The sequence below is a fragment of the Chionomys nivalis genome, chromosome 10 (assembly GCF_950005125.1).
Source record: "Chionomys nivalis chromosome 10, mChiNiv1.1, whole genome shotgun sequence".
Taxonomy (NCBI): domain Eukaryota; kingdom Metazoa; phylum Chordata; class Mammalia; order Rodentia; family Cricetidae; genus Chionomys; species Chionomys nivalis.
The window spans coordinates 10,261,329-10,281,235 of record NC_080095.1 but is presented as its reverse complement, the minus strand read 5'-3'; the positions used below and the strand labels follow the sequence as shown (position 1 = coordinate 10,281,235).

The 19,907-nt window shown below is 39.5% G+C and overlaps 1 gene segment (V, D, J or C); it reads right to left on the bottom strand.

Annotated features, from left to right (window-relative positions):
• Positions 1-16,440: 16,440 nt before the first annotated feature.
• Positions 16,441-17,411, bottom strand: LOC130882805 (immunoglobulin heavy variable 3-66-like). The segment is given in 3 exon segments: positions 16,441-16,473; positions 16,724-17,214; positions 17,316-17,411. Coding segments are annotated over 3 exon segments (570 nt in total).
• Between the last annotated feature and the right edge of the window lie 2,496 nt (positions 17,412-19,907).

Below are 19,907 nucleotides of genomic sequence, written 5' to 3'. Positions count from 1 at the left end.
GGTGAGTGACCTGTGTTCAGCGCTAAACCCTGACTGGGAGGATTTGGGAATCCACAGCTGGTCTCTTCTGCCAGAACTGCAGAGTCAGGCCAGGCCTAGTTTTTATGGGCACAAAAAAGCCTTATTTGCATATCTTCCTGCTATAACAGGCTGTGTAGTTAGACCTGGGCAGAACACAGTACTCAGAGCAGATATAAGTCATCGTACACACTGATGACAGTTAGAAATTGAAGCTTTAACATAGTTTTGTGTACATATTTTCCTTCTTAGGGCTTCTCTACACTGTACTTAGTTCCCTTTTCACCATATGCATAGAAAATGTTGTGTTTCCACACTGTCATTTCTGTTTAGGATCAATGTGATATTGAAAAACTCCACACTTCTGTGGTTCTAGATATTATCTCTGTCTGTCCCTTTGTCTCTGCTGGACATGGCTTCTTCCTGAGGTGGAATTTGGGTAGGGTGACACCTGCTTCTAAGTGAAACTCATTCTCTGTGACAGGAACACTTGAGACTTTTTTGATTTTTCTCAGTTCTGAGAAATGTTGTCCTATGACCCCAGGAAGTTTGCAAATGAGACATTCCTTGTTGTTGTCTTTCTTCCTATCGGTGATTGCTATGGAGATATATTTATATTTGCAGCACTTAATCTTTTCCATCCTGAAATTTTTCCTATGACCACTTTCTACTTCTCACTGTGCCTTTCTTTTTCCCAACTTGATACAAGGCAACACATGTCTGTTTTCAATTTGTCTTAGGTCAGTTTTTGTTTCTGCATATTTATATCAGCATAATGGGGGCACTTAATAAATTTTTATAACAAAACACAGAATTTTGACGTCAGTTTGGTATTGTCAGAAGACACTGGTTTTATTTTCCAGAATTCTCATGCTTTCTACTCACTCATCCCCTTTCTCTCAATACACCCAACATTTCATTTAAAACCTCCGTCTTACCCTTGTCATTTCCTTCCCTCTTGTCCCTCACTTAAAATGTCTTTTCCCGTCTTGACTTCCACTCTAGTTCCTAGCCTACAAAACAGAAATCAGAATACCACATACACAGAGTCTCAAACACACAATCTGGATTTTCTATAAGGCAGAAAATGTCCTTCCCAATCTTCAGTATGTTGTGTGATATAAGATTTTCAAAATTGTTCAAGTTCCTCCAAGGCTCAGAGAACACTGATGAAGAAGAGGAGGGAAGAATGTAAGGAGTGGAGCACAGGGAAGGGTGCTGTGAAATGCTGTCTTCTGGACAGGTCAGGGATATCACAATCATGGACTCATAACGGCTGCTATTGTCTGTATAATCTTAACTAGGGCCAATCCAGCCTCGTATAGATAGGGATGATAATTTCTTGGCCCTACTTCTTACAGAGGAGCAGGTGGAAATGTATTTTCTGGACAATGGATGTAGTCCCCCTTCTTTTTGAGGTTATGGTCACTGGTATGCTTCCAATATTGCAGTGCATGGGTTCACATACATGTAGATATGGGCAGCACTTATTGTGCTTAAATAAGTATAAGGTTGATACAGCCTCATGCTTGCCAGATTTGGGGGGAGCTGGATGAATAATATCATACATAGAGATCCTAAAGAATAAAGGAAAATAATATAAACTATATAACTGAGGCTCAAAACAATAAATTCAGAAAGCAAATGGTTAAGGAACACTGATAAATATTAAATAACTTTGTAGGCAACTTTAGATGGGACTATCTTCCCATCCAACTAAGAACTGGTGGAGTCCTTCACTTATTTAGTTTTTTTTTAATTTATTAGAATTTTTTTTAAAAAAATACCATTCCAAGTTCCCACTCCCTCTCCTGTTCCCATTACCTCTTCCAAACACCCTTTCATCCTACCTTCATTTAATCCTCAGAGAGGGTAAGGCACATTGCCTTGTGGAAGGTCCAAGATTCCTCCCTACCATATCTAGGCTGAGCAAGGTATACATGCAAAGAGAATAGGATCCCCCCAAAACAGTAAATGCAGTAGAGATAAATCCTGGTGCCATGCTAGTGGCTCCTCAGCCTTCCCCAGCCACACAAATGTCAATGCCATTCTGAGGAACTGGTTTTGTCTTATTCCTGTTCCTTCCCAGTTCAGCTGGAGTTGGTGAGCTCACATTAGCTCAGGCCAACTGTTTCAGAGTTTGAACCCTTCACGGTCTTGACCTCCTTGCTCATATTCTAATTCTTTTCACTATTCAACTGGACTTGGGAGCTCCAATGTGGGTCTCTGCCTCTTCCTCCATCAGTTGCTGGATGAAAGCTCTATGGTGATATTTACGATAATCATCAGTCTGACTACAGGGCAAGTCAAGTTCGGACCCTCTCTCCTCTATTTCTCAGGGTCCTAGGGGGGTCATTCTTTTTGATTTCTTGGAATTTCTATAGATTCAGGTTTCTGATAACCCTATAATACCTCTCTCAATCAAGATATCTCTTTCCTTGCTCTCATCTTTGTCCTTCCTCCATCTTGACCATTCCATTCCTGCAAGTTCTCCTCTACCCTCCACCTCTCCCTTTCTCTTCTCCCTACTCTCCCCTCTCTCTACACCCACCACCATGCTCCCAACCCTGACAGTCAATCCTGTCCATTTCCAATTTTCAGGTGGGTATATATATATATAATATATAATAATATATAGTAATAACATATATATATATATATATTATATATATTACTTGGCCTCTCTAGGATTATGAACTGTAGGCTCAATGTCCTTTGTTTATAGCTAGAATCTACTTATGAGTGAGTACATATCATATTCATTTTTTGGGGTCTGGATTATCTCACTCAGGATAGTGTTTTCTATATCCATCCATTTGCATGGAAAATTCAAAATGCCATTGATTTTTACTACTGAGTAGTATTCTAATGTGTGAAGTACAACATTTTCTTTATCCATTCTTCAGCTTAGGGGCATTTAGGTTGTTTGCAGAGTCTAACTATTACAAATAATGCTGCTATAAACATGGGTGAACAAATGCTTATTGATCATCTTTTAGGTATATGCCCAAGAGTGGTATTGCTGGATCCTGAGGTAAGTTGATTCCCAATTTTCTGAGAAACTGCCATACTGATTTCCCAGGTGGTTTTATAAGTTTGCATTCCCACCAGCAATGGATGAGTGTTCACCTACTCTACATCTTCTCCAGCATAAGATATCATTAGTGTTTTTAATCTTAACCATCCTAACAGGTGTAAGACAGTATCTCAGAATTGTTTTGATTAGCATTTCTCTGATAGCTAAGGATGTTGAACATTACCTTAAATATCTTTTGGCCATTTGATAGTCTTCTGTTCAGAATTCTCTGTTTAGTTCAGTTCCCAATTTTTAATTGGGATATTTTGAATTTAACTTCTAATTTCTTGAGTTCTTTATGTATTTTGAAGATCAGTCCTTTGTCTTAAGTGGGGTTGGTGAAGATCTTTTCCCATTCAGTAGGCTGCCTTTCTGTTTTATTGACTGTGTCCTTTGCTTTAAAGAGGCTTCTCAGTTTCAGGAAACTTATTTGCAGATAATCCTATACATGATTTGTAAAATATCTTTTCAAATTTGTTTAGTTGTTACTTTATTCTAAGGTGACATTATCCCATCATTATTCAGAATTAGGGGAAACACACATAATTCCTGCCTACTTTTTCAGGGCTCATGCTGCAATAACAGTTCTTTTGATGTCATCTAGGTACCTCCTTTTCTATAAATTATTTAGAATCAATCAGAGGACATACTGAAGAGAAGAGAATTTCAAGGACATCTCTATAAACAACTGTTGCTTCTTTTCTGCTCCAAAGGGAAAACTTTGCCTGTGCCTATTTGTTCAATAATTTATTTACCTTAGTGTGGATATGTGAAGTCTTTTAATTAATATTGGTAGGCTCTCCATAAAATGTTATAGATATTATTGTTCAAAAGGAAAATCCTTGTGAATAGAATAGACATATTGGTTCTGATATATTTTATGTCCAAAAAATTTATTGAAAATTTTACCTTGTTCATCCTTTTCAGGAGCAACCACGTAAGCTGATGCACACACTGACCCTGGAAAATATGTTATGTGTTCTGCTGTCAGGATTCTAAGAATGTAGTCAATGTGGTCTCCAAGGCTTCATCACACACTGTTGGTGTCAATACATGAATTTCCAGAGAAGCCTTAGCCTCAGATGAAAAGATTCTCTTTTCTATTTTAAAACTGACCCACGTTTATGACACATTAACATGGAGCCCATAGCCAACACGGCTTCTCTGAAGACACTTCTCTAGCTCACACATGAGAAACCAGGCTTTTCCTGTCACCAACATCAGAGAGTATAGAGGGGTAATTCTGGGAGCAACCAAAGCACCAACAAACTGTGAAAATCAAAGAACTCAGTTGCCCATGGGAAGTTTTGGAGAGAGATGAACCAGGGAGTGGAGCTGATATCTGCTGGGATGTGCATATTTGTGGCTGAGAATTGTGTGGTCTGAATTGTACAATCTGCCTATAGAGAAATCAATAGCATGTACTTCAAAGTGCAAGCTAAATTTTAGCAAAGGCAAAGGCTTAAAATTAGAATCTTGCAAAAATTTTAACAACTGTATACTTTTATAAGGTCCTATTAGTTTAGTGGTAGAAAACTGTGGATGGCTCATTTTCTAAGATAACTGTGGAAATTTAACATCAATTCAGGGAAGTTGTTTCTCTACCACAAGTTTAAAAAGAAACAGGATGAATTAAAGATTAATCAAAATTCCCTAGCTGTCTTTCAAAATTTACAGTCAACAAGTTTCATTATTTCAGACACCTGATGATGACATACATGCCTATATATATAATGTATATATGGAATATATATATATATATATATATATATATATAAAACTAATGCGCTGATTTGTCTGACAGGAAGCAATTAGAGAATTATTGGGGAACAAAGATGTTTAGTGTGCAATTAAAAAGCAAGATTAATAGTTTATTACAGGTAAACGGTACTCTAGAAGATTTCCTTATATCTTATGTTTCTATATTTGCCTCAGGTTGCGTTTTCCTTATTATTTCTATTTCACTTTTCAAGTCTTTAATCATTTCTTTCACTTTTTTGATTTCTTTTTTTTTAGTTTTCTTTAAGGGATTTTTTGATTTCTCCCAATTTTTTGTTTATCTTTTCCTCCATTTTTTGACAGAATTTTCTTTTTTTATTAATTAATTAATTAATTAATTTAATTATTAATGATTTCTGCCTCTTCCCCGCCACCACCTCCCATTCCCCCCCCCAATCAAGTCTTCCTCCCTCCTCAGCCCAAAGAGCAATCAGGTTCCCCTGCCCTGTGGGAGGTCCAAGGACCACCCACCTCCATCCAGGTCTATTAAGGTGAGCATCCAAACTACCTAGGCTCCCACAAAGCCATTACATGCAATAGGATCAAAAACCCATTGCCATCGTTCTTCAGTTCTCAGAAGTCCTTATTGTCCGCTATGTTCAGCGAGACCGGTTTTGTCCCATGCTTTTTCAGACCACGGCCAGCTGGCCTTGGTGAGTTCCTGATAGAACATCCCCATTGTCTCAGTGTGTGGGTGCACCCCTCGCGGTCCTGAGTTCCTTGCTCGTGCTCTCTCTCCTTCTGCTCCTCCTTTGGATTGTGAGACTTCAGTCCAGTGCTCCAATGTTGGTCTCTGTCTCTGTCTTCTTTCATCGCCTGATGAAGGTTAATATTCAGGAGGATGCTTATATGTTTTTCTTTGGGTTCACCTTCTTATTTAGCTTCTCTAGAATCACGAATTATAGTCTCAATGTCCTTTATTTATGGCTAGAAATCAAATATGAGTGAGTACATCCCATGTTCCTCTTTTTGGGTCTGGCTTAACTCACTCAGGATATTGTTTTCAATTTCCGTCCATTTGTATACAAAATTCAAGAAGTCATTGTTTTTTACTGCTGAGTAGTACTCTAATATGTATATATTCCATACTTTCTTCATCCATTCTTCCATTGAAGGGCATCTAGGTTGTTTCCAGGTTCTGGCTATTACAAGCAATGCTGCTATGAACATAGTTGAGCATATACTTTTGTTGTATGTTAGGGCATCTCTTGGGTATATTCCCAATAGTGGTATTGCTGGGTCGAGAGGTAGGTTGAACCCGACTTTCCTGAGAAACCGCCACACTAATTTCCAAAGTGGTTGCACAAGTTTGCATTCCCACCAGCAATGGATGAGTGTGCCCCTTTCTCCACAACCTCTCCAGCAGAGGCTATCATTGGTGTTTTTGATTTTAGCCATTCTGACAGGTGTAAGATGGTATCTTAATGTTGTCTTGATTTGCATTTCCCTGATTGCTAAGGAAGTTGAGCACGATCTTAAGTGTCTTTTGGCCATTTGAACTTCTTCTGTTGAAAAGTCTCTGTTCAGCTCAGTGCCCCATTTTATAATTGGATTGATTAACCTTTTACGGTCTAATTTCTTGAGTTCTTTATATATTTTGGAGATCAGACCTTTGTCAGTTGCAGGGTTGGTGAAGATCTTCTCCCAGTCAGTGGGTTGCCTTTCTGTCTTAGTGACAGTGTCCTTTGCTTTACAGAAGCTTCTCAGTCTCAGGAGGTCCCATTTATTCAATGATGTCCTTAGTGTTTGTGCTGCTGGGGTTATACGTAGGAAGTGTTCTCCTGTGCCCATGTGTTGTAGAGTACTTCCCACTTTCTCTTCTGTCAGGTTCAGTGTGTTTGGACTGATATTGAGGTCTTTAATCCATTTGGACTTGAGTTTTGTGCATGGTGATAGATATTGATCTATTTTCATTCTTCTACAGATTGACATCCAGTTTTGCCAGCACAATTTGTTGAAGATGCTACCAAAAGCAATCTATAGATTCAATGCAATCCCCATCAAAATCCCATCAAAATTCTTCACAGATCTGGAGAAGACAATAATCAACTTTATATGGAAAAACAAAAAACCCAGGATAGCCAAAACATTCTTATACAATAAAGGATCGTCTGGAGGCATTACCATCCCTGACTTCAAACTCTATTACAGAGCTGCAGTATTGAAAACAGCTTGGTATTGGCATATAAACAGAGAAGTCGACCAATGGAATCGAATAGAAGACCCTGACTTTAGCCCACAAACCTATGAACACCTGATTTTCGATAAAGGAGCTAAAAGTGTACAATGGAAAAAAGAGAGCATCTTCGACAGAATTTTTCATTACCTCTTTAAGGACCTCAAACACTCTCTTAAAGTTAATTATATGTCATTTTCTTCTTTTTCATCTATATTTGATTATTGAAGTCTTGCTATTGTAGGGCCACTAGTTTTTATTGTTTCTCTTTTGGTGTTGAGTGTATTCTTACCTTGTCTACTCATCTTTTCCTTTAATTGATGTAGTTGAAGTTGTCTTGTCTATGGTGTTCAATCTTCCAGGTGCCATTGGATCCAAGGATCAGATAATTGCTCCTTGTAGTGTAATCAGGGTCTCAGTTCCAGTCACCCTGGTGGTCACTCAGTATTCCTGGAGTTTGCTCTGGACTCCCTGAGACCACTCTGCAATACTAGGGGTCTTTCAAGCCTGCTCCCATGAAGTTTGCTTGCTTGGTGCTGCTTAGGCTGAGGTCACTGGCATGGGCCTGTTCCAGCAGAGCTCACTGGCTCAGGCCTACCTGTTGGAGGTTGCTGATTTGGGCCTGCATGGTGAGGGTTGCTGGCAAAGGCCTGCTACCTCAGTAGTCTTCAATTTATGTCGAGTACTGCAAATGTCTCTGACATGGGCCTGTTCCTTCAGTGGTGGCTGCCTTGTAACTGCTTCTCTGAATGCTGTTGCCTCAGGCCTACTTCAGAAGTCACTGGCTCAAGCCTGATACTCTGGTGGTCCCTGCATTGGGCCTACTCAGGCTCGGGTAGCTTGCTCAGGCTTGCTCCCATGGAGGTCCTTGGCTCAGACCAGTTCAAGCAGATGTCCTTGGTTTGAGCCTGTTCCCTCGCAGTTGCCTGACTTGTGCCCAATCCTGCAAAGGTCTCTGGCTTGTGCTTGCTCTCTCAGCAGTTGCTCCCTTGCACCTGCTCCTGGGAGGACTGATGCCCCAGGCCTGCTCCAGTTGAGATTTCTGTTTCAGGCCTGCTCCAGTGGAGGTCACTGGCTTGCACCTGGATCCCCAGAGGTCTCTGGCTTTGACCTGCTCCCTCAGAGGTTGCTCCCTTGTACTTGCTTTTATGGGGTTCCCATTTCTTTTTTTAAGGAGTGTTTTTATCCATTTTCTTCTCTCCCAAGCCAATGTATATTTTTAAACACACTGCAGCCATTTAGAGGTTTATTTTTCTCTATCTGTTTTTATTATGTATCTCTGTCTTTTTCGAAGCACATGAATCTTTAATTTGCAAAGCAATAAGGCTAGGATTAAACCTGTGACTTTGGTGGCTGTCTCCACCATATTTATCAGCTTGTGGAGCGTCTGCCTTCATGGTGGAGGGTCACCTATGTTTCCACAACTCTATAAAGTTTCTAGGTCCATGCCACCACCAAAAAGCCTAAAATCAGCTGCTCATAGGCATCATTTAAGTGTTTGGTGGCAAAACCTCTTAAAAGAGCCGCGATGTTTTTGCTGCTAACACCATGTCAAGAAGTTTCTCTTAAAGGAGCCACACCTCTGCTTGCCTCTAGCAAGCATAGCCTACTGGAGTAAGGATGGTTACAAAGAAGCTGCACTTGACTCTCATCTTATCTGTATAGAATCCTTTACTTAATGCTTTCTCAGGCTTTATGTGGAATTCTTGCTAAACATTTTTGGTGCCCTTTGTTGACAGAACTTTCTGTCCCACCTAGTTCTGTAGATATTCAGGCCCAAATAAACACACAGAGGCTTATATTAATTATAAACTGTTAGGCTTATTGTTCAGACTTATCATTAACTAACATTTATGACTTAAGATCTTTAATTCTTTTTTTTTTTTTTTTTTTTTTTTTGGTTTTTGGTTTCTTGAGACAGGGTTTCTCTGTAGCTTTGGAGCCTGTCCTGGAACTAGCTCTGTAGACCAGGCTGGTCTCGAACTCACAGAGATCCGCCTGCCTCTTCCTCCCGAGTGCTGGGATTAATGGCGTGCGCCACCATCGCCTGGCAAGATCTTTAATTCTTGTTTATGTTTAGTCACATGACGTGGTTCCTTTTCTCAGTAAGACATTCTCATCTTACTTCTTCTTCATTTGACTAGTGACTGACTGGCTGCCTTTCCTCTTCCCAGAATTACCCTAGTCCAGTTGCCCTGCCTATACTTCCTGTTGAGCTACTTGCCAATATGCATTTTATTAATCAAATATGAGGGTCAAGTCTTTTTAGTGTACAAGAGCATTTTACCACAGCACAGCTACCTGTACTTGAGACAGGATGCCTGGACACAGGAAGAATCAGGCATCATCAGTTGCACACTGTCACAACCTTTGCACATGTGTGGCATGGTGATACACACCTTGGAGAGAGAAGATATAGGCCATCCTCCTTCCTCAGAAAACTCAACCTTGTGTGAGAAAAAGCAGTGAAGTCCCACAGATCAGGAAGTAATTTAACTTAGAACAGGATTTTCGGACTAGGATGTGAGGAATCTTCCCTGCCTTCATAAGGGAGGAAGTTTCATATTGACTCTTTTTGCTTGTTGCAGGGTGAGCATCAGTGATCCTGTATTCTTGTTATATGAGTCTGGAATAAAGAAGCATGTAGACTGGGGAGTCACTGGAAACACATCAGCATTTGACCCTTCCTTCTCATTGTAGAGTTGGCTTGACACAGACTCTCTTCTTCCCTGTCCTTTAAAAGAAACATCTCAGTTTTTATTATTCACATAATGTATTTTATTCAAATACACCCTACTTTTCACAGATTTCTCCTCTCTTGTGATGCACTTTTTCTGCAGAAATTAATGTGCTTTTAAAAAATCTGAGGACTCCACTTAGTCCTGCCTCAATGTTCATGCATGTGGCCTTACTATTGGAATAAGGGTAGGTAGTCTGTTAGAAACTGAAATCTCAAAGAAAAATGATTCTCCCTCTTCCAAAAGTTAACAATTTTGAATAATTTTTCATCTAAAGATGAGAATTCAAGACATCCTTACCTATCATGCTGAGATGTTTGCTGGTGTGAACTTGTGTATGAAGTTACATATGCTATGAGTTCATGAATGAGACATCCCATGCTGGGGTGGTTAGTGTGATCTTGTGTATGCAGTTGCAGCTGCTGTGACTTCATGATTGAGACCTTCCATGCTAGGTTGTTGACTCATATGATCCTGTGCATGCAGTTACAGATGCTGTGAATTTATGAGTTAGACATCCCATGCTGGGATGTTAGCTAGTGTGGACTTGTGCATATAGTTACAGCTTCTGTGGGTTCATGAGTGTGGCAGCCTTGCCATGCCTGAAAAACACTGTTTCACTAATGTCATCCCTCAGTTCTGCCTCTTAAAGCTCTTTTAACTTCTCTTCTATTATTGATCCCCAAATCTTGGAAAGTGAAGGAATAGTTGAAATGTCCCATTTATATTGAGGACTTCAGGGCCTCCTATTCTCCAAATGCGGGCTAGATTTAGGTCTCTGTATTAATCAACACCTCCATAAATCAGAGTTTTGATTTAGCTGAAGAAATTCAATGAGATATAGTACAAATTTTAAATTCTTAAGGGGTTGTTTCACATAATGTAAATTTGACAAAATAATAGTGCTAAATTATCTCCTAGGGCTTATGATCTACCATGTAATGGGTTCCTGGTCTGGTTCGTGGAACCAGATACAATTTCAAGTTTTTGGGAATGGGTCTTAAATCCAATAAGAAGTATTTAGTCATTCCCATAACATTCACGACACTATTGAACCAATGTGCATACATTGTCAGGTAGGTTGTGATATTTATTTTTGAGACCCAAGGCCAGTGTCAGATATCTTCTCATGTTTTCAAACTTGCTTTCTCGTGGATGACTCAAACACATTTCTGCATCCTTCCCTGTTCTCATAACTAGGATTTGTTCTTGTCTTGCTGAGCTTGTTACTGTATCACATTGTTGTTATATGTGGTCCACACTTGCTTCTTGCTCCATCATCCCTGTGGACTGCTTAAGAAACACAAGGTGAGAATACCACCTGGACACTCAGCTCCACTGCCATCTTAACCAAGGTCTCCACACATTCCTTGCATACTGCCATGACTTACACTCTCCTATGGGCATGCATGTGACAGTTCTGTAGGAGAAGATATGTACTTTAGTCAATGTATCTAAAATATTATTTTTATGGTTATGCAATGAATTAGTTCCTACTACGGAGTCCGCTGCAAGCCTGAGGCTCCTCTTGGATCTGCAGAGGTCTCTGTTTGTTTTTAAACTTCCTTACTTTATTCATTATTTTCTTATTATTTTGACCTGGAATAACATATCAATAAATCCCTTTCACTTAATCGTGATTTCCTTCTGCCCCTGGGGAATCTAACTTGTACTAAAGCTCTGGAAGACAAACAAGAAAAACACAGCACAGATGGATTTTCTATTCATAGACCATAGTACAGTTATCTTGACTCAGAGAAGAGATGAGCACTGCCTTGGGAAGATATTTGAAACATCAGAAGTCTGGCTGTGAGACCTTGATTTGACTGGACTGGGTGATCCTGCAACATGTTGTGAGGGACTTAGAGGTTCACATATGAGAAGCATGGGCCTAAAATGCTTCTGATGAGAGGGTGGATGTGGGAGAGGTAACAGACTGCACAACTGCAACCACAGCCACACAGAATCACATTTACACATACACTTCCACATTCCAACACACTTATACACACACACACACACAACACAGAGTCACCCTTACAGATAAGTTCTCATATCTGAATACACACACAAACACATATACCAAAATTCATACTTATAGATATAGTCACAATCTCAACATACATGCACTTGCAGTCACATAATCACAGACACACACATAGTCACACTCCCAAATAAGTAACATCCCAATACACACACATACAAAGAATAGTTACATGCACAGATGCAGTCCCACATCCAATCACACACATACAACCACACCCCCCTCACACATGCACACTCACAAACTGACACACAGCACCAAAGCCAGACTCAGAAACTTCATAGTTTCAGGGATGGAACTTTCAACAGGTCCACTCTGTCTGGCCTGGAATCACTGTTGACCAGGCTGGTCTTGAACTTCCGACATACTTTTGCCTCTGTCTTCCTAGTGCCCAGATTAAAGGTATGGGGCACAGTGCCTCACTATCAAACACAGATTATTAAAATATAATGTTTTAATTTCACTGAAAGTAGTTTCTTTATCCACAGAGTATATTCTGAGCACTGTTTTCCTGCCCTCATCATCTGAGAGTCTCCCTAGCATCCATCTTATCCAAATAATGACAGGCAGAGGTCTTAGGACCATTTATAAAGACATTTAAGTATTGAACTCATGGCATTCTTTTTCATATATACAAAGAATGGATTAAAAATCCATAATTTACAATACATTTTGCTCAGGTAATGTAAATAATATCAAAACTTCAGTTGAATAAAACATTATTTATGTATTTGTAGTCATTTGAAAGTGGACTTGCTCCCAATGGGTCATATGTTTAAACTTTGTTCTCTGTCTGATGATGCTCTTTAGAGATGCTGTGGAATGCTTGAGAGGTGGTGCCTCAGGATGAACTGTGTCCCTGGGTGTGCATCTTGAATGTTTATACAGCAGATCTCTCTGTGATTTATTCTCTACTTGCAGAATGCAGGTGCAGCGTGAGAAGTCCTGTATGCCATACCTTCCTGTCATGATGGACTGTGCCCCTCACACCTTCATTCAAAAAGACCCTTTGGGGGCTGGAGAGATGGCTCAGAGGTTAAGAGCACTGACTGCTCTTCCAGAGGTCCTGAGTTCAATTCCCAGCAACCACATGATGGCTCACAACCATCTGTAATGAGATCTGGCGCCCTCTTCTGGTGTGTGGGAAGCAGAATGTTGTACACATAATAAATAAATAAATAAATTTTTAAAACAAAACAAAACAAAAAAAAAGACCCTTTGTTTCTGTAGTGACCTCCTGTTAGGAATATTTCACAGAATAGGAAAACAACCAATGCAGCAATAAATTAAAAATATTTTATCTATAAGTAGTAGTACAAAGCCTACCTGGGAATGGATGATGCGATATTTAATGGCACATGGCTTGAGCACCCAGCTACAAAGAAAGGTAAGGTGTTTGAAGCACAAATCTAATAAACATAATCAATACATCAAAGACTTCAGAATTATTCATGTTTTTCTAAGTCTCAGAGAACACTGAGGAAAGGGAGACTGGAAGAATGTAAGAGGTGGAAAAATGCCTCCATCTGATTGTTATCAGGCAAGACTGTAGGGCATTTTCTTGATTAAAAAATTGGTTTTGCAAGGCTTAGGCATATTAGAAAGTGCCATTCCTGGACAGGTGTTTCTGGGTTGTAAAAGAAAGCATGCTGAACAACGATGGAGAGCAAACTGGTAAGCATTGTTTTTGTGTGATTTTTGATTCAGTTCCTACTTTCAGTCTCCTGCCTTATTACATGATTTGATTTTTCTTTATAATGATCCATGAGAGCTAAGATGATATTATCCCTTCTCTTCCCATGATGCATTTGGGCATGGTTTTCATCAAATAAAAATATATAGTCTAGAATAATTTAAAGTTCATGTGATGAGAGGACAGACATGGCAAACACAATCAAACATACGATCACAATTATAAATACAGTCACATATCCCAACACATTACACAAACACATACAATGCAGACATCCAGCAAATGTACATTTAAAAACATATTCACTGGTAGAAGTGCTGACTTTCTTTCTTACTTTTCTTTGACTGGCACATTTTGGTTGGCCTGGATTCACTATGTAGACCAAGCTCATATTGAACTATGAAAGATTTTCTAGCCACTGCCCCCATGTAACTGGATTAAATGAACGCATCACTATTCCCGACATTCACATGAAGAGTCTTAAAAATTAATTATTTATTTTTTTGAAAATATTTTCACTCAATATGTTCTGATTCCTATCCCCCTCCCCTTCATTCCTTCCCAAGTCTTTCCTCTCTCTCACATTGCCCAGTCACATAACTGGAAGAATTTTTAGGACATTGAAGGGATTTGCCTCATGGTTTTCTTTTTTATCTAGGCAATAAATGGTTTAAAAATCCATAACTATCAAAATATTTCTCCTTTAAAATCATTATACATTTATTCCTTTTATAGATTACTATATTCTTATTAACTTATAAAATGTATAATGATAATATCCATTGCTAAGGAGATGGCTAGGGAGCAAGGTGCCTGCCTCCTAATATGAGTATCTCAGTTTGATTCTCAGTACTTAACTAGGAACCTGGGTATGATGGTTTATCCTTATATTCCCATAACTTGGTAGATTGTGACAAGAGGCACTTTGGGACTTATGTCTAAACATTCTATCTAAACATGTGAGCTCCAGTTTCAGTGTGAGAATCTGTCTCAAAAACAAGTTAAAGAGCAGTTGAGGAAGACTCTCCTAATCACCATGTGGCCTCCACAGTCATATGCAAACATACACATATGAAGACACAGTATCAGCAATGAGCATTTTCATTCATTCAAACGTTTCCTTTTTCAGGGATTGAACTCATAGTTTGTAGATGTTTAGAACTATCTCCGGGAGAGGAGGGGGAAGAAGGGAAGAGGGGAAGGAAGAAATTATATCTCCAACTATGGTGCCTCCTATCCAGAGTCTGGACCACATGAAATGATGGCATCATCATCTACTGTGAAGATGGAAAAATAAGAGCAGTGTTTCTGCCCCACACTGAATTGAGAAATTCAGAGTCTTCTGAGCTGTGTTTCAGTCTCTGGTATTCAGAGAGTAACTGGGAATATTAGGCAGGAAGAGGAACTGGTATGTCTACAGAGGCTGGTTCAGGTAAAGAAGGCCCAAAACCTGAAAGCAAATCCCCACTCCCAGTCCCATAGGACTCATGACCTTGGCTCAGTTGTCCAAGGAAGCTGTAGTAACCCGTGTAGTGTAATATTATGAGAAAATAAGCATCTCCTGAGTAAACACACAAGCACTCAGACAGAAACCCAGAAATAATGCAGAGATCAACCTGCACAATTATAGGCATAAAAGAAAAGAGAGATAGATGTGTTTTAGCAACTTATGTTGCTTGAAAATGTTGTTTCTATCTGTCATTCATCCTACTTAAAAATGTCAACATCATGCTTGTTTATAATGTTCTGTGATTATATCCATTCATCAGACTAGTCTCTCTCTTTTTCCTCTTACTAATTTGACTGCTCTGTCTTCTCCCACTCTCGTGTCTTTTCTCTCCTCCCTCCTCCTCTGCTCCTATTCCTTCCTCTTTTCTTCCTTTGTCTACTCACCAGAAGTGAGACTGCTGTGTAACACGGTCTTGCATGTGTAAATCTCTGAAGCACCACCATAGTATTTGCCATCAATACAGCACATAGATCCCTTCCTCTATATCCCCCACACTCATTTCAATACTTTCCTTTGGCAAATGGCACTTGCACCATTGGTTACAGGCAACTTATCCTTTAGGTTTTAATATCCATGTCTCTGGTTATTAGAGATACTGGCCTATGCAATATCTTCCACCTATATGAATTTGTCAAGATGAAGGAGTGCAATCATAGGATGGAGGGCAGGAAGTTGTCTGCCCATGAGGACATCACTTTTCACCACTGTGTTTCCTGAACTTGTTTTACCTTGTGGACCCAATTCTCAGACAAGCAAGTCGAATGAGTTTTTTGTGAGAAGAAAAATGAGACTGATATCTTAAAAGAGATAAATAGTGTTCTAACCTTTAACGAGGAGAATTGATGGTACAAACACATTATTTATTAATCAAAACTTAGGCTATATATTTAAAATATTATGATTTGAATCAAGGATTCATACATACTACACAAGAACTTAGCCATTTGTTATAACTCCCAGAACTCAATGAATTTATGAAGAAATACTTTATTTTTAATTGTATATATACACTTCTGTGTGGGTAGTGTAGTTGTCATAGAGACAAACAGAGGGTACAGTGTTCTCTGTACTCACAGATATTTTTGAGCTGCCCTGAGTCTAGGCTTAACACTTTCCAGGATGTTTTTCTTTTCCAGAATCTGATACACTTCACTAAATATAAACACTTCTGCCCTGCTTGATGATTTTCTTCTAGGCAGAGTGCTTTCTGAATTTACAAGGTAAAAGAACCATGAAAATACTTCTGTAGCTCAATTTCTTGCCATAGAAGAACAACTGAATAGAATCTAACTCTGAGCTTTGATCTCCAAGATTGCAAATGAATGGATTTATCAGCCAAGAAGTTGTCCTTTTTAAGGAATATGTAGATAGCATTATCACTGGGACTCATTGGGCAACCAGTCAAGTCAGGTGGCAAATTTCAGGCGCAGTTCTAGAACCTGTGTCAAATATATACTGCAGATTAATAGAGGAATACATCATATGTCATCATGTGCAGGAGGGGAGGAGGGAGGAAGGGAGGGAGAGAGGAAGCAGAAAGGGAGGAAGAGCAGTGCCAGAAGGAGAAAGGGAGGGAGAGTAAAAGAGAAAAAGAAGCAGAGGACAAAATCAGTATGATAAACAAACAGAAAAGCATGTCACAATGGAAAATATATATTTGATTAAAACTGTGAACACTTCAAGAATTACTGTAGAGAGAATCTTAGAATGTGATATGGAGATGCAGCCCAGACACAGAGGAGTCCATTCCTTTATGCCTCTCTGATCAGGATCCTCTGTGGCTGAGAGCACTGTGTGCTGTCTGCGCCACCTGCTGGTCCTGAGCACTTTGCATGGAGGTTTGTGTCTGAATTCACAGCAGCTTTCACTCACTGTGTCTCTTGCACAGTAATACATGGCTGTGTCCTCCGACTTCAAACTGCCCATTTCCAGGTGTAGGGTGTTCTTGGCATTGTCTCTGGAGATGGTGAATCGGCCCTTCACAGCGTCGGCGTAGTAGATGCTATTACTACTATACATAGATGCAACCCACTCCAGGGACTTCCCTGGAGCCAGGCGGATCCAGCTCATCCAATAGTTACTGAAGGTGAATCCAGAGGCCACACAGGAGAGTTTCAGTGACTTTCCAGGTTGCACCAAACCTCCTCCTGACTCCACAAGCTGAACCTCACACTGCACACCTGCAAACACAGAGATTCCTGATTAGAAAACTGTCACAGAATCCAATTTTCTTCTTCTTATTGTACACAAATGCACACAGCATATGGTCTCCATAAATTACCTTTTAAAACAATGACGAGGAAAAGCCAACTGTGCCCCAAGTTCATGGTGAATGGTCTCTGATCAGTAGTGGTAACTGAATGGTGGGACCAGGAAATTCAGCTCTGGGTTCCTCTGTCTGAGCTGCAGGGTCAAGGCAGTGCTGGTTTTCATTGGCACAGAGAAGCCTTATTTGCATGCCTTCCTGCTCTAGTTGCTCTGGTGTTGGAGCCTTGAGGGAAGGCAGTGCTCATAACAGATAAAAGACATCAAAATCAACGATGCTAGTTATAGAAATTGACATAAAATTGTAGTTTTGGATTCACACTTTCCTTGTGAAATATTCACAACACTTCAGTTTCTTCTTTTATGTGCACGTGCACAGAACATGCGGATATATACTATCAGGTCTTCTTAGTACACATATAAAATTAAATGTGCCAAACACAGGTGTGTTTCTACATAGGAGCACAGATTTTCTTACTTTCTGGCCTGGAAATGGATTCTCCCTGATGTGGCTCTTTGACAAGGTTACAACATTTAGATGCTGTTGGCATAACTCTCTCTGTTGCAAGAATACTTGGGGATTTTCTGAATTTTACTTATTTTTAAGACCATGCTGTCCTCATGCTATAGGAGAATTGTAAGTGAGATATCCCTTGTCACTCTTTCTCTCTTCTACTTTGTACTTACTAAGGAGACCTATATCCATTAGCATCAAATGCACTTTTTTCCATTCTGAAGTTCTCTCTTTGATTGCTTTAAACTCTCCACTCCACTGTTATCTTCTGTCATCATTACTCCAAGCACCTTATGACTGTTTTTATTTTGTGTTAGAATAATTTTCATTTACCAAATAATATAATTATCAGAACCAGAATTTTGATTAAGTTTTAGGACGAACTTGTTGTTCTTTAACCATTTGTCTGGTTTCCCTCCTATTCATCAACTTTCCATCATCACTGTCAGTTTTTTCTTTAACAGCACCAACATTACCCTGTGCTTCATTCTTCTTGTCTCTCAATTAAGATGTCTTCCTTTCCTAGGGTTCCCCTTTTACTTACATGTTCTATAAAGCAGATGCCAGAACACCTAACACAATGAATCTAGGTGCATAATATGAAAGAAACAGGTAGTCTTTGTCCTGCTCAATACTTGTTATATTTTCTGACATAACAATTTCCAGTTCCAATTACATTCTTCCAAGTCTCAGAGAACATTGAGGAGGGGGAGTGGAAAGAAGTAAGAGGATAAAGAAGAGCGCTGTTACTTGCTGAATTCTGGATTTGACATGGCTCTCACATCATGAACTTATAATGGCAATTGTTCTCTGTGTAAGCATAACTGAGATCAAGCCAGTCAAAACCATTGTGTAGATTATTTCCAGGCCTTCCCTCTTACTGATGATCTGTTGAATATAGATCTTTCCTGAAAACTGAGGTACTTTCATTTTGAGAATGTGATCATTAGTAGGTTTCTTATACTAAAGTGCCTGGCTACACACGCATGCACACATGGGCAGCATCAACTCGGCTTACAGAGGTCAATAAGTTGTGAAACACTTATTTTGGGAATGATTAGGAGTAGCTGAAAGGGAAATAGTGTGCAAATGTTATTATATTTAATTGCATATATTTTAGGTATGCAATTCCTCAAAATGAAGAAAGATTAGTACCCATTGAATAGATGAATTAGAGAAAGTGGGAAGTACTCTACAACACATGGGCACAGGAGAACACTTCCTACGTATAACCCCAGCAGCACAAACACTAAGGACATCATTGAATAAATGGGACCTCCTGAGACTGAGAAGCTTCTGTAAAGCAAAGGACACTGTCACTAAGACAGAAAGGCAACACACTGACTGGGAGAAGATCTTCACCAACCCCGCAACTGACAAAGGTCTGATCTCCAAAATATATAAAGAACTCAAGAAATTAGACCGTAAAAGGTTAATCAATCCAATTATAAAATGGGGCACTGAGCTGAACAGAGACTTTTCAACAGAAGAAGTTCAAATGGCCAAAAGACACTTAAGATCGTGCTCAACTTCCTTAGCAATCAGGGAAATGCAAATCAAGACAACATTAAGATACCATCTTACACCTGTCAAAATGGCTAAAATCAAAAACACCAATGATAGCCTCTGCTGGAGAGGTTGTGGAGAAAGGGGCACACTCATCCATTGCTGGTGGGAATGCAAACTTGTGCAACCACTTTGGAAATCAGTGTGGCGGTTTCTCAGGAAAGTCAGGTTCAACCTACCTCTCGACCCAGCAATACCACTATTGGGAATATACCCAAGAGATGCCCTAACATACAACAAAAGTATATGCTCAACTATGTTCATAGCAGCATTGTTTGTAATAGCCAGAACCTGGAAACAACCTAGATGCCCTTCAATGGAAGAATGGATGAAGAAAGTATGGAATATATACATATTAGAGCACTACTCAGCAGTAAAAAACAATGACTTCTTGAATTTTGCATACAAATGGATGGAAATTGAAAACACTGTCCTGAGTGAGTTAAGCCTGACCCAAAAAGAGGAACATGGGATGTACTCACTCATATTTGATTTCTCCATAAATAAAGGACATTGAGACTATAATTC